The sequence below is a fragment of the Aythya marila genome (assembly GCF_965140915.1).
Source record: "Aythya marila genome assembly, chromosome: 12".
Taxonomy (NCBI): Eukaryota; Metazoa; Chordata; class Aves; order Anseriformes; family Anatidae; genus Aythya; species Aythya marila.
Window position 1 is genome coordinate 9,238,182 of NC_139053.1, and position 15,604 is coordinate 9,253,785.

General features: G+C 50.5%; 1 protein-coding gene across 1 annotated transcript in view; it reads right to left on the minus strand.

The window, feature by feature from the left end:
• The window catches only part of HYDIN (HYDIN axonemal central pair apparatus protein), a gene marked incomplete at both ends in the record, with an annotated part of 112,763 nt that extends 101,351 nt beyond the window's left edge, over window positions 1-11,412 (minus strand). The window contains 5 exons of the mRNA XM_082770196.1: window positions 2,155-2,354; window positions 6,612-6,746; window positions 9,079-9,198; window positions 10,509-10,634; window positions 11,296-11,412. Of these exons, the coding sequence (XP_082626322.1) occupies window positions 2,155-2,354; window positions 6,612-6,746; window positions 9,079-9,198; window positions 10,509-10,634; window positions 11,296-11,412 (698 nt within the window). The remainder of the gene's footprint in view (window positions 1-2,154; window positions 2,355-6,611; window positions 6,747-9,078; window positions 9,199-10,508; window positions 10,635-11,295) is intronic.
• Window positions 11,413-15,604: the final 4,192 nt, after the last annotated feature.

The window sequence follows — 15,604 nt, forward strand, 5'->3', positions numbered from 1 at the left end:
AGCTCAGCATACGTCTGTGCCCGCAGCACGGTGAGCAAGGAGCCAGCCACGGGGCCCTGCTATCAGAAGCAGCAATGAGGGTCACTCACAAACGTGGAAATTCACGGGCATGGTCGAGAGCCCTGAAGGACATGGGACAGAACAACCCCAGGCAGCAGCACAGGCTGGGTGCTGATGGATAGAAAATGTTTCTACAGAAGAGGACCTCAGGGTGATGCTTGCTGACAAGAGGAGAACGGGCAGGTGGCCAAACACATGTAGGACATCGTGGACAAGAGGGCACCGGCAGCTCCAGGGAAGGGATCGCTGCCTCTGCTCAGTAAGCCAACATGGTAGGGCTGGGGCACAGGGAGATGTTGGGAGAAGTGGGTTTGCTCAGCCTTTGGAAGGAAAGATGAATGCAGATCTCACTGCTGCTTACAGCTACATAAAGCAAGGGCACAGGGGAGATCTTGGAGATGTGCAGGGTCAAGGCAATGGGAAGTGGACACACGGTGCAGTAATGGAAAATCTCAGCAGGTATTAGGGAAAAAAAGCCTCACCATGAAGGTGGTCGAACACTGGAAGCCAGCAAAGCAATGGAACGTCCGATGTTGAAGACATTGAAAACTCAACAAAAAATGGCCCGAGTAGGAAGCTGTGTCACTTGCAAACCTGATCAAACTCTGATGCTGGTGTAGTTCTGAGCAGGGCATTTGCTCCAGTGATCTCCAGAGGTCCCTTCCAGCCTAAATTGTTCTATGATTCTACCTGATAATTCTAAATCATCCCATTTCCATCTCACATTTTCCCCAAATTTCTCCCATTTCCTATACATCTGTGAACGCACATAGACAGATGGTAGACAGGCATTAGAGGAACTCAACCTTTCAAAAAGATCCCACTGAAGAATTCTTTATGACATTTCAGTGAACAAAAGCAAAAAGAGATAAAGCAGAAACACAGAAACTTCTGAGTAGCTCAGAAGAAATCTGAATGAAAGTGGGTGCCACTCTTAATTAGAATGAAATGGTGCTCATAGTCAAGGATTTAAATCATCTGTTTGAAATTTCAAACTGGTTTTCTGAAGCTGGTAATGAAACGGAAGAGATGACAGACGCCCTCAACAGACAAGGGAAATCATATCGGCTTTTGATCTTCATATGCACAGAATCCAGTTACCCAGAGCTCTGCTTTTTGTGTAGTTGGAGAAAACTTTTCTAATGCTTCCCATTTCCTTATTGCAAATCAGGACTGTGGTATTTGATCACCCAACTTAAACTTTTAATATCCATAGCATTCAACATATATCACTTGCTAGACAAGTTGGTAAGTATATTGGAAAAGATGCTAAGCACCTTGTCAGATTTTCCCCTGCTACAAGGTTTCAGCAGAGGCAGCAGCATACATGTGGGATTTGTATAGGATATACCCCTTTCCCTTCAAAAGACACCACGCTCCTCCCTGCTCCACTTCGTGGCCCCCCAGGATGATTCCTAGGAAGGAACCAGGGAGGAGCAGCATCCCAGCACCCTGCTTATGAAACCTCACCAGCCTTTGGTGGGCCCCCATCCCTGCACTAGCTACTTGCTGCATTTTTGCCCCCACTAGCATTCTGGTTTAGAGCTGTAGAGCAGTTTTGAAGTTAGAGTCTGCTCATCTCCACTGAAGAGCTCATTCCACTTAATATTTGGTCCCAGGGACCAGACCAAACCTACAGTGAAATAAAGGTCCCCAGCCACAGTGTTATTTTCAGGGCTTCGCTACCAATTGCTTTGACCTCCTGAGCTCTGATCATACACAATAAATTCTTTATGTGTTCTTTCACCTGCTCATATCTGACCATTTCTAAACCCTGATCTAGGTCTACCTGACCTGAGCTTCTATAGCTGTCTGCTGTGCAGGATCTGGCCCAGCCCAAGGGCATCAAGTTGCCCTCATTCACATGTCCCTTGCAGAACCTTGGTGAGATGCCGTGCTGGATACACACCACTGCATTATACAACCCTGCTAGCTGCAGTTATCCAAGACTGCACCATTCCTAAAGCACTAAGTGACTGCAAAACCCACATCCTGCCCATTTCCAGCTGCTACAACACAGCTGCACAGATGCTCTGGCTCTCGATGCCATCACACAGCAGCTCTGTGGACAATCGGGACGCCAAGCTCCTTTACCTCTGGGTGGTGATGCGGTAGCGGGCCTCCCGGTTCCCGATGTTGCGAACCAGCAGAGTTCTCTGTGTGCTGTGCTTGACCGGGCAGACTGAGAAGTTGAGCTGGTCGGGGAAGTCCAAGATAGCTCGGGCACCGATGGCTCGGATAGGCACAATGAACTTCTCCCTCTCCGTGATGCAGGTGAGCTCATGGAAGTAATCCTGCGGGGAAAGAAACAGGATCAGCAAAAGTGCGTTTATTACCATAGCAGAAGGAAAACAGCTGTTTTCTGTCACTTTGTTCAATAATGCCGTAGTAGTTTTTATTTAATGACCTTTCATTCCAGTGGGATGACCACTAAAGTCTTGTTAACTTGCAAAGAGGAAGCAGTCCCATTGCTTCACCTGCTCTCACAGCAAGCAGGCAGAGCCACCCCTATGCCATCAGAGGACAAAATTACCTGATGCTTTGATTCTGAAGTGCCAACACAGAAAGATTTCCCATAAGGGATTAGAGCACGAAAAGAACCACACACATGATCCACAGCCACTCCTGGATGAAGCACTAAGCTGGACACCATATCTACTGTGATAGCTGTTTGGTGCACAGGGGTGTTTATTCTCCCCCCCCCCCGCCCCAAGTAGTGCCATAAATGACGAGGCTGGGGATACAGCCCCTTAAGGTCTGTCTGGTCCATCTTCCCACCCCAAAGCGGCTCAGCCCTATGCCCAAACTATTCCTGAGATCCCCAACAGGCTCTTTTAGCACTAACAATTCCCTCCCACCCCCAGCACCCGTTCCAGCTCTAACCCAGCTTTACAAAGTTCTCCTCGTGTCTGATCTCCATTTCCCTCTGCATTTCATCCTAGCCTCAGGGGATGCAGAAGATAGCTTTGCTTCCTCTGTGCTGAATATTCTGGCATGGTTGATGCCTTAATCATGTCTCCCTTGTAAATTCTCTGCAATAAGTGACTGGTGCCTTGCTGGCATGCCTACCTGGGGCACTGAACTCGTTTGAGATTATCTCCTTACTGCTTCAAGTATGCGGTGGCATAAAGTTTTAGCAGGAATTACACTTAGCATCGAGCTTCCTTAGCCAGAACCCATCCAGAGCCCTCTGTGCCTGGGCTTTCCCTGCCTCCTCCTCCCTGCCCTGGGCACCAGGACGCCGCCAGGCTGCAGACCTTGCTCCAGCAGCAAGGCACAGCGCACTCACCAACTGCTCAGCCAGGGTTCAGAGTTGCAGTAACAGATGCTGTCGCATCCAAGATGTAAAAAAAGGAATCAAGAAAGGTCTTTTTTTTTCTAGACACATCTCAAATTTTCACTGGAAACTGCAGAAGGGCTTTGGCTTCTCATCTTTAGAGGGTAAAATGCCAGGAAGGGTACTGCTGAACCCAATATCATGTTTCAGGAGGGAGTTTCATCAGCAGCAAGCCTTTCTGAATTAGCAGTTTCATACTCAGTCTTGAAGCCTAAGCCCTCTAAAATAAAGGAGAAGGGCAGCCCCTGCCAATTTGAAGCTCCTGTTACCTGCATACTTCTTGTTCTGGGCTGTTTGGATCCTCAGAAACCACACTAGCGAATAAAGCAAGTAATTTACTTTCTGTTGTTGTTATTTTGGCCACCCTGGTGTAACACAGGCATTGTAAATCCAATTGAAAGCTGCATGCCTTATTAAGCCTTGGCATGCCATATTTCCTTATCTCTCCCCTCCAGATGCCAGGTAGACAGAGGAGGACACAAGGAGCCCAGATCAGCAGTGGGATAACGAGGCAAGAAACTTCAGCAAGTGGAGGTATTTGAGGGAAATAATGGGAACTCATTTTCAAGTCATTGTCACTGCTAAGGAGGGAGTGGATCAACAGGGATGTAAATAAAAGCCCAAGAATTGATACCTGTCCCAGCTCAAACCCCTGCATGGGGCACAAGCACCAGGGCCACCTGCATGGTGATGCATGGGGTCTGCTGCAGAGAATGGGACAATGACAGCTGCAAACCCCTCCTACAACACCAGGACACCGGTGGCCCTGCCACTCACTCAGCTACGGTCTAAGGGCATAGCTGAAACTGGCCTAAATCCTGCTGTGCTTCACAACTGCAACCCCTCAGCAGACTGCTTAAAGGCACTTTCCTAAACAAAACTGTCTGGAAGAGAGAGGGGCTGCATCACTTGCATGATTTAAAGGTTGTGCTGTGTTTACACCCAGCTTCAGGCTATAGATTTCCATGAAAATATGACCTCATCCTTCACACGACGCCTCTCTGTTGCAAGGAAAGTAGAAATCATTGCACAATGCTGCCTTTTCCCTAATTCACCTTCGAAAGGTAATAAGTCGCAAGCTCCAGCCTTCAAAGTGTGACTGGTGGCATTTGTATGAGTGCCCACTGAAATGAATGCAGCTGCTGGCATCGGGGATGTCATCCCGGGCTCACGTTAAGGTTGATAGCAGCGTGACAGTAATTAACTGCCCAAGAAGCCAGCAAACTCCGGTGTCAGCCACCTAACTTCAAAACACTTCAGTGAATTCTTTGCAGCAGACAGCTGCAAAGCAAAAAAAAAAAAAAAAAAAAAAAAAAAGGTCCTGTAGGGTAAGGTAATGTAGGAAGTCTACCAGGGGAAGCTCCCTGCTGAAACCACAATACCATAAAGGCTGGAAAAATAAGGGCCATTAAGCGAGGAGAGGCTGGAGTGTGATGATAGCATCGCACAGGAACAAGTACCCTTCTGCTGCCTTCCTCAGCTACCTGTTCACAGGGTGCTTTGAAACCGGCCCTTTTGCCCCAGCTTCATTTGCCTCAATCTTTTGTCCTCTCTCCTCCCTGCAGGACTCATCCCAAAAATACGCTTGCAATAGCTGCTGCAGGCTGCAACGCTTCTCTAGCAGGGCTGGCCTGAATTTTAAAGGAGTTAATTTCAGTAACATAATAACTCATCGTCCTGTCATATTTCATATTAATCAATGAGCATTACATTCAGTCTCCGCTGAGCATCAGCGACGAATTTTGCAAACCTTACAGACCGAACTGGTATTGCCTGAAAACATTGCATTGCTAAAGTATAGAGAGCGAGGGGAAAAAAAAGTAGGCTGTGCTGTTTTTATATGCTTCTTGCCTCCTTCCTTCAAGATAATCTATGAACAAAACCAAAGGACAAGACAAGCATCCCTGCCTGCAGATGGTTTGCTCCACGAGGGTTTCCAGCCAGACAGGGGCTGCCAGGGCACCCCCACGGCACAACCAGAGCCATAACACGGAGCACGACAGGGTAAATCATTGGAAACAATGCCCAGCAGAAAAACGAGCATTTTGTCTGCAACACGGGTGCCAATGAAAACTGTGACATGCCAGCTGCATGTTGATTTTGACAACTCAACCATGCAACGTGCTCCCAACAAGCAAGAAACCGCTCGTTTTTTCCAAGCGAGGGCTACATGGCATGTGGCATTCAGCCCCTAACCACTTGCATGCTGCTCTTCTTGAGGGCTCAGCTGCAGCCCAGCTCTGTGAATCAGAAACGAGAGCAAGAAAATCCCATAAAGCAGCCCCACACCAGGATGACTTCCCCAGCCATGACGGAGGGGTTGGTGCCTACATCCCAGTTCCCTGGCTCACCCAGAACTCATTTTTATGGGGGGTTTCAAGGCGCTGTGCACCTCCTGACCATGTTAGTGCTGCATTTCCCAAGTGCTCTCTGTGTCATCCCACCCAACTTCTGCTTCTGGTGATGTCCCTACATAGTTCTGCTGCCCCTCTGAGCTTGAAGATCAGAATTCTGCCCTTTGTGAGCACCCATTTTCCTCTTCTACCCCCAAAGTGAACATTCAGTAATTAATACTGATAAATCACATTTTAAAAGCACCAGTGCACTTCGCAAAGCCTACATCATGAGACTAAACTCTTGTGTCACTTGGGTAGTTTGTAGAACTGCCCTAGGCAAACCCAATTTTTACCCTAAATATTAATGATGTTAAATAATTTCTCAGTCCCTCTGAAGGAACAGATTATTCCACAAGCACAGCGAGCTGGGGACCACAGGGCATTTCCTTTGTAGTTGTCTATATCTACTCTTCTAGGAAGGGACAAATTGTGAAATTAATGCATAACTAAGCAGCAAATAAGAGATGAGCAAGCAGCCCATGCCCCGAGAGACCTCACACCTTTGTCCTGGTGCAGAAACAAGCACGGTGGCATGGAATGGGTGCCCATCAGTAGAGCCCTCACCACGATAACATGCACAAGGACAGCCACAGCTACTAAACATGAAATTCTGAAGCACAAAAGCAGATTGAAACAAGAACCTACAGCTTGAGTAGGACCTCCACCATGGTGAAGGACTCTCTCAGTTCTGAATCCAGCACAACCCCACTGAAACCAGGAAAAATCCCTAAACACACACTTTCTCATCGTTCTGAATCCAGCCCCATGGGTTCATGCTCCACCAAAAGGCACCAGCTTCCTGGGACCTCTGGTCTCACCTTGTTCTCCTCAGGGGTGAAAAGGATGTGGAAGGTGGAAGGCATGCCAGGTGCCACCTTACGGCACACGTCAGTGGGGCTGATCAACTTGAAATAAGGTGAGCTCTCCAGGACGACCTTCACCAGCCGAGGTACCTGCAAAGGACAACGTGAAGCTATCAGATTTTGCAGCCCAGGTGGAAACAGAGAAAAGACATGACCCTGTCCAGGTGACGTCCTTCCTCAACCACCTTCCCACAGCACTTTTAGCCCTGGAGGTACATTTGTGCAATACACCGGGAATAAAAGGGAGGAACATGTGAAGGCAAAGATGACCCTAGAAGAAAAAGGGGGTGACAAAGAGCTGCTAAAGAGGGCTGTGAAGAAGCAAGGGAGCACCACGATCCATTGGGAAGGCTGATCCAGGAGATTGGAGCAGTCAGCTTGCCAGAGTGATGGAGAGCTGGACTACCATTACCTCCTCCTCCCAGGCCGTGCCTATCAATTACAGGCTTTGGAGGCATTTTCTGCCCTGAAATACACAGCCAGCACCAACTCAGTGTGTTTTTGTCATTAAGACCCTATCCCAGCTCCCCACAGGCTGTCTGGTGATTGCAGCCAGGCAGCTTCGTGTGCCTTGCTCCCCGTGGGCACTGTGCTGCCTGCTGCTGCCCCCCGGGACAGCAAGCAAGGCATCCTCTGGTACACAGGTATCGACCCCAGCACCCCAGAGTTCATCTCAGCCTCTCAAACAAGCACTCTCAGCCAGCAGGCAGTTTCTCTGACGAACAACATGAGTCTCGGAAATACGCATCGGGTCTGCAGCACCCTCAGGAGCCTGGTACCCTACATACAAGGCAGCCCTGAAGCCTCCAAATGCCCTTGGCTCTCCACAACACCTGGGGCAGTGGCTTCCAGGAGCCCATTCCCCACCACATGCATGTTTTGGTCACTGAGAGCCCTGGAAGACAAGCACACATGTTCCTGGCTTCAGCAAAAGCCACCCAGAACATCTCAGAGGATAAGGAGCAGCCTGAAGGCAAAAAAGCATCTTTACAACAGACAAGGGCAGGACGTACACACCAAAGCACTTCTGCACCCAGGTCATTGCAGAGCCTCTCTGTAAGATACTGGCTTTTACAGAGCAGTCTCAGGTTACTGCGTGGTACAAGGCAATATCATTCAGAGAACCCGGTGAGAAAGTTACAGGAGCACACAGTGCTGTTCTCTCCAGGACACTACCAAGAGCCAACACAATTAGAATACAACAGCCCCTCTTGGGATTGGCATCTCCATATGACAAAATACTCCAAAGATTTTCCTTAGAGCTCATCCTGCTTTTGCAGCTGTGCTGTCCACTGGATGAGGTCTTAATAACTTCAAGAACTAACTCATTTCAGGTTAAAAAATCAACAATTCACACATTCTCTCCCCCGGTAGGGCATACAAATCCCAAGGTGCAGCTGTACAAGTTTATTATTTTTTACTGGGAATGGCAGATATGTTGATGCAGATGTTCTTTTCCACTTGAGGAAGCATGAATAGAGCAAATTAACTGTTTGCCTGTTGACCGACACTTGGCAGAGACAAACGTTTTGAAGTGCCACACACATAACGGGGCAGCCGGAGCCAAGAGGCTTGGTGGGAACAAAGCAAAGCAGTAGGAAAAGGAACGGAGGGGGATCTTCACCAGGAAAGAGGACACCCACAGCACTGAGCACCCAAGATCACCGTGCAGACTACGTGAATATTGGGCATCCAAGCTGCATCTTATTGATATTCCCAAGGGAGACATCAGGAGTGGAGCTCCCTGGGAATAAGGGAGAGACCACACTGTGCCCTCAGTCACCCCGTTGTCTCCGGGTACACTTATCTTCTCTCGCTGCTCCTCCACCTGCCACATCCCCCAAGGGCCCTTGTGCCCACCCATCTCCCCCAGCAGGTAAATTGGGGAGGGGGCCAGTTCACGGCCTCCCCTCAGGCACATCTCACTGCTCAAATGCCTCTTCACCATGGGGACATCTCTTGGATGCCATCTGCAAGGAGTTATTTTGAGTAAAGGCAAAGGCCTTCAAGAGCACATGGCTCTGGACAAGCTGTGGTTCTCCAAAGGGGAGCAGAGAGCCACATCTTAGAAAAGCCTGAACAGAACCAAACCAAGCTTAGCAGGAGCCCAACACCAAGCTTTCAAGGGGAAGCACGATGAAAGAAGGAAAGAACTACACGCAGCCCTCAATATGCCACCAATGCAGAGCTTTCCAGAGGAAAAGCACTGACTGGAAGAGCTCCTTTGGGTTAGAACCCACCAATGCATGGCCAACACCATGGGGAGAATCCCCACAACATGGGAAGATTTCCACACCCTCACAAAATGAAGATGAGACGTGTTATTCTGAGTGTGCTGTGCTTCAGCAGGGAACTTGCTATGCTGTGTCCCAGTGGAGTACTTTGCTCTTCCCCCGTTAAGCCTCCACGGTCCCGCACTTACCATGTCGTTGTTCCTCAGAACCAGTGGCACCTCGTAGACCTCGCAGGGGACATAGCTCTGAAACACCACCTCCGAGGGGAAAGGCTGGAACAAGCTCTGATCCAGGTCAACTGCTGAGAACTGGAGATGCAAGGCATCTGTGAGAGGAGGGACACACGAAGGGGCATCCTGCACTGCACACACTTAAGGGGACACTTGCCCAGCTCCTCTAGGGAAACAGCAGCTCACCCACCTACCTCCTGAAGCAACCACAAGTTACTGGAGCACGTCAGCAGGCATCCCTGGCGGTGTTTCTCCAGAAGGCCTTCGCCAAAAGCAAGGCTGCACTCACCTCCAGCTTAGCCCTCTGCTAGTGTGGCCACACAGTTCCCAAGTGCTCACCAGCTGTGAAGTGTTCAGGGAGGAACCCAAGCCCAAGAGCTTGTGTGGGGCTCTAAGACAGGGTAAAACTCATCCCAGTACTAAGATAGATCTAGTCCAATGGGTCCCCAGGTAGCCTATAGGGATACGGAGCCTAGAAAGCAGCAAGCACAGAAAAGTACCATAGGAGGGGAGGCCAAAAAAGCAACAGAGGAGGTAGGAAAAAGGCAAGTGAGGTGAATGCTGGATGGTTGTAAGGTTCACACCTTGTCAGCATTACTGGACACTTGAGCAAGCCTGAATCCAGCATCCCCTTCTCCTATGAGCTTTACTGGGAGGGATGATTTATTGTATTCTATTATGGTTTTATTTAATACTGCTACTCTTCGTCTCCTCCACTGTCTAGGGCAATCCTGGAGCAACCCGTTACAGGTCTCTGGCTGCCCATTCTCTGCTCAGGAGCTCTCAAAAGCACATTGCACACTGAGCAACCCCTTCAGAAGCAGCTTTGAGCAGGCAGGAGGCTTGCTCTGGATGCAGCACATCCACTCACCCCACCAGCTGTAGGCACCCAACAGCAGCACGCAGCCTGAGGCCAGGCACCTTCAGGTGTCCCAGCCCAAAATATTGATGCAGTCATTTTTGTTGATGAGCTTCAGTAATTAGCGTAGGGCCTACAGGCTTCAAGGGTCAATGCTGCCACCAGCAAGGGGAGCCACGACCCCAAGCATGACAGGAACTGCTCCGAAGTGAGAGGAGAGGTGGCCATTTCAGACAGAGGATGGAAAAAGGCAGCTCATGTCCTGCTCCATCCTTCCCCCAGTGCTGTGCTTCAGCCAGGGCAACTAACCTCCAGCAAAACGCCCTGATTTCAGCAGGGTTTATGTTGGCCCAGCACTGAAACATCTCAGCAGGGCAGGAAGCGTTTTGCCTTTCCCTGAGCACGAGGCAGGATGAACCCCACCACCAGCAGCACTTCCAAAGGGCACCAGCACCTAGCCACGTGGGCGTTCAGGGAGGCACTGCAAATGTCACATCAAGCAGCGAGGAAAAGGGCAAGAAAAGGCTACCTTTTGATGGGAGGTTTCGCTCATGTCCAGAAGCTGGACAATGTGGGGCCGGCGCGTGTCCCGAGCGGTGGCCAACCTCTGCTGGGTGGTGAGGGACATCTCCTTCAGGAAGGCAGAGGGAGTCAGCTGCAAGGCAAGACACCAGCCAGGGCTGCAGAGATGCCTTTCTCCAGAAAGGCTTTTCTTGTTCAGGCACCACTAATGAATAATTTGTGCTCACTAGGACAGTCCTGGAAGCCCCGTAAGTTACCTGCTGAAATATTCATCACCAGTAAATTAATTATATAGAGCGGAACGCGCTCACTCCAACGGAGCAGCTCTGTCCCATCAGCCTCTCTGTTGTGATTTGATGTGACATGTTTGGGGATTTCTGCTCTTTGGGTATTTGTTTCCTCTTTAGCGTCACTGGATTGAGCCGTGGCCTTTGAGGAAGGTGGGGGGAGCTGTCAGAGCCCCCCACTCAGTGCTCACAACCCCTCCACATGCAGAGATGTCCCTGGTGGGTGAGCCAAGGGAAGCAGCGCTGTGCCAATGCCAAAGGGGAGAGGAACAGGTTCAAGTCCTTGTTCATCTCATTTTAACCTGTGTTTGTTCGCTCCCTGGACTGGCCTCATGGACCCCCCTACAGAAGCCTGCAGGGGCATCTCCTTGACAGAGCCTCAGCATGCAGAGGAGGCACCTGGGGGTGATGAGGGATCATCCTCGTCCCATTGCGGTTTGCAGAGCTGAATCTGTGCTCAAAAAATCCAACTTCAACTGCTCCTGCCTGGCCCCAGCAGGTACTTACTGTCACAGGCTCCTCTGCCTCGGCCACCAGCTGGTTACGAGGTGACACCGCTTTGCCCTGGAACCCATCGGGGCTTCTGGAGGATTCCATGGAGCGATGGAGCTTGCTGGCAGCCATGGCTTGGGTTACCTGCAAGAAGCAGCAAGGGGACTTAAAAGAGGATGATATGGAGATATGACCTCTCCTACCCAGAAAAGAGCATGAGGATCCCCAGCAGCACCCACTCTCCTCTTATCCGTGCTCATGTCTGGAAAAAAAGAGCCTCCCACCACCTCCCAATAGGCTCCTACTGGCTAAAAGCCACTTCCTTCCTGGCATGGGTGACCAAGAAGCATTCGCCCCCAAGCCATGCAGGGGCCCTGGGTGCAGACCCAGACGGTGCCACTCGCAGAGCACCGCAGGATGCACCCGTGTCCCCAAGCTGCAGCACCCTTCTTGAGCAAAAACCTAATGCCCCTGCCTGCTTGGTGAAGCACAGTGAAGAGGAAAACACTTCTGAGTCCTCAGCAGCTCCCCTCAGCTCCCCCAAGCAGCCAAAACCTCACCACTAAACCCCCTCAAGTCAGGCAGCGGGGCTGCCCCACACATTAACCAAGTCAGCCCTGTCCTGCTTTACCAGCCAAGTTTTCCCTTCGTGCAAGGAGCCTTGCCGCATTTCTAACCACTGGAGCACAGAGTTCCATACTCTGATGGGAAATTATCCTTTTTCAAGGCTAATTTGGTTGTTTTAAGTTACAAAAGTTATCCAGCAAATAGGATTTCTTCCAGGCATGAAATTACCCCAGTGCCCAGGAGCATTTCTCCGTGGAGAATGAGGGCCCTAATTTTCACTTAACACCCAACCCGAAGCTCCCTACAGGCTGTAACGGTAGAAATAAGAGCATAAAACCATTAAAAGAACATGAGCAATTAGCTCAAATGTAAACACAACATGTGTGAAAGCAGGGCCACTTAAGACTCCTTCATAATTGCGGTTTTCCAGACCTTCATTCCACAAGGGGCAGGGGCTGGCAGGGCCGTGGGCTGTTCTCCAGTCACAAAAAGGGGGTGTGCAGGTAAGGGACGAAGACAAAGCAGCCCCAGGAAGATCCTAAATTCACTCCCCAAAGAGTATCGTACATGCTCATGGTACCAGGCCCTTTATCCCATGCTTGGGAAAGACAAACATGGGACTAAAAGGCAGCCCTGGACCCCAAAAGCACAACCAGATACCTAAGGGGCTGCACCCCTCTGTCCTTGCGAGGAACAAGAGCACAGCCCTGTCCTGCAGGCATGGGGACACGCTCCAGCAAAGAGCTAGGATTTTCAGCTGGAAATAACTATTTTTCAAGGGAAATTTAAACGGGGATGATACAACATTAATCTGGATTTCCGTGCTTTATTGCTGGGTCTTGAGAATAACTGGATTATTTGTTACAATTTCCCAGCTGTAATTTCACTCCACTCGAAATTAATCCTGTCCATCATGCCCACGGCGCCCGTTTCCAGAGTGCTCCCAGGTCCACCCCCACCTCTCCCCAGCCTCCAGCACGGAGCTGCCGCAGCCCCAGGGCTCTGCTCCCTGTGCTTTAGGGGCAATGGTTAACCTGGGCTCCTTGGGGAGGATTCACCTCGTGCAGTGTCCGGCCTCGCTCCCCAAACCACCGGGGCCTGTTGGTGGCTCTGCTCGGCCCGGGGGGAGCCGTTGGCACAACGGTGCTGCCCGGGAGCAGTAACCGACGGGGCCAGTGGCTTCCAAGGGAACCTGGAGGGCAACCGATGGCACTTGGAAAGGGGGATGCCCACATGCCCCTCTCCTCAGCCCTCCAGCACATCCGAAGGCACAGAAACATGTTTGAGCATTTGGGGCTGCTCTAGGCTGGAGCCGAGGCTGCTTTCTGCCTTGCACGTCCTCAGAATCGCAGTGGGTTGCCGTGGTCCCTTACTCCGGTGGTTTATGATGTCACTGAAATGCCTTCAGAAGAGTTACAGCCTTGCAAACCACTGCAGCCCATCTATTTCTTAAACATCTCACTCCGCAGTGAATGATTGCGGCAGCGTCGGAAAGCACGCCTTCGAGTAGCATTTGTTAACATCACAGAACATCAGACAAATTAATTTGGACACCGCAGACAAGCTAATCATTTCTTTAAGAGCAAAGAAAACGTTTCTGTGCAGTCTTACAAAGCAAGGATTTAATTTCTGCTCTCCTCACCCCGGGAGGACCCTGACCTAGGGCAGAGCACCTTGTCACCGCAGCACTGGATGTGCCTTTGGGGGTGTCCTCTGCTGCTGCCACACCTGGTGAACACCCCCCTGATGAGTTTGTTCCAATTAGCACACATACACACACCAATTTCCTGCTTCCAGCCCAAAAATTCTTGCCTTGCTGGGCAGATGGAGGAAGCTAAATCCCTCAGCCCTCCTGGGCAGCAGCATCCCATCAGCTTGAGCTGGCACCAAGCACCCTCACAGCTCCTGCAGGGCACTGCCTCACACTGATGTTTCACTCCCAGTTTTAGGGCCATGGCAAAGGAGCAAACGAGTTGCTGAAGTAGGCAGCCTGTGACCAGGAAAGAACTGCCCTCATTAAACAAAGGTGCAGAGCCCCATCTGGGCTGCTCCACCAGCTTGGGTGCTAGCTGTGGACTCAGGAGACCTGCAAAGCTTTGGGCTTGGATGCAGGTTTTCTGACTGCAAGAAGAATTTAGGACAGCATCTCATCTGAAGCAAGGTTTTAATGCCTTGCTTTGTCCCCAGACCCACCCAAGCTTGAGCCAGGCCAAGATCCAGCTACAAGCCAGGCAGTGCTGGAGCACCAAGGTGGGCACGAAGGTCAGCATCTGCTCTGACCATTCCCCTTCCAGGCAGGCTTCCTCCTCCCCATATTAAGACCCTAGGGAAGGGGTGGTCTCAGCTCAAGACTCTCCTCAACTTTGGATATTCAAGACCACACGTCCCAGCAGAGCACCTTGGACATCCAGCTGCCAGCCCAGGCAAGGTCACTGCTTCCCTTCCCAGCAACGCTGCACGAAGGAAGCAAGGAGGAGGGGGCAGAGCTGGTGGGCTCTGCTCCCTTGGATCACAAAGTCTTTTAGCTAATAGCTATTTACAATGCAATGCTAAGCAGTCTCTGGAAGGAGAAAAAATAAAAATAAGAGAGACCAGGAACATCTTCAGAGAGCAGGAAAAAGATTTGTCTCATGATGTGGGCTCACAGCTGCTGCAGTAACTCCTTGCAACAAGGGGCCTGCACAGCATCCCCTGCTCCCAGGGACTTATGGGCATGAGCTACCCTGGGGGTTGATAAAAGCACCTTCACCTCTTTAGGGCAGCAGCATTAACTTCTGAACTCTACCTGGCTCATGAGATAGTGTGGGATCACATAGGCAACACACCCACACTGACCTGTAGGCACCAGGCAGGGCTTCAGGCCAGCTCCGTCCTGCCAGGACTGGGAAATTCAGAAGGTTCAGCAGCAAATCGAAGCACAGAGAGGCCCCTTGGTGCCTGTGAGATTGGCAAAAGCTCTTTTGAAGAAGCTGCTGGAAGCACTTAGATATGGCCCTAAAGCATCCAAATCCCTTTGTGCATCTGTCGAGCAGTTTCCCTCTAAAGTAAAACTGAACAGCTCTCCGAGGATGCTGCGCAGAAGAGACATGAAATGAGGAATAAGTAGCCAATTTCTTAGACATTAAGAAAAAAGAGGGGTTCATATAAAGGCAGTTTCATGCCTATCACAATGCCACATGCTAGCACTCTTATGTCATGGGACCCCACGCCAGTTGTGCTGCAGCAGCAACCTCTGAGCTGGTCCAGCACTGACTGCTGGCCCTCATGCCCCGAGCCCACCAGCACACTGTGCACTGCAGCACCCAGCTTCACTTGTAGGGGCACAGAGCTGGGGCTGAACCCTCCTTCAGCACACCCAATAAATCCTTCCTTCTTCCTCCCACAGAGATAAAGCATCTCACCGGAGTAACCGGATAATTGGCTTTTCTATTACACTTTGCTGGAAGAGAGAGACAGGAGATCTGCTAAAACTGAGCATCAGGATGCTATTGAACAATTTTGTTCAGCTAAATCATCTTGCCCCGCTCAGGCTTAAGTAGCGAGATCACATTTCTTGCCTAGATATCACCTGCTTAGCCATAATTACCATATAAACAGTATCTCAAGGAAGCCAGGAAAGGAAAAGAGGAGTTTCCAGGACTAATCTCTTGCCCGTCCAGCTCACCGCTAAGTGGTTCAGTGATTTCTAAATCAAGTCTCACTACCCAGGAAGCCTCACCTGCCACCTTTATATTCTGCTCCCTCCATATTTTATCAC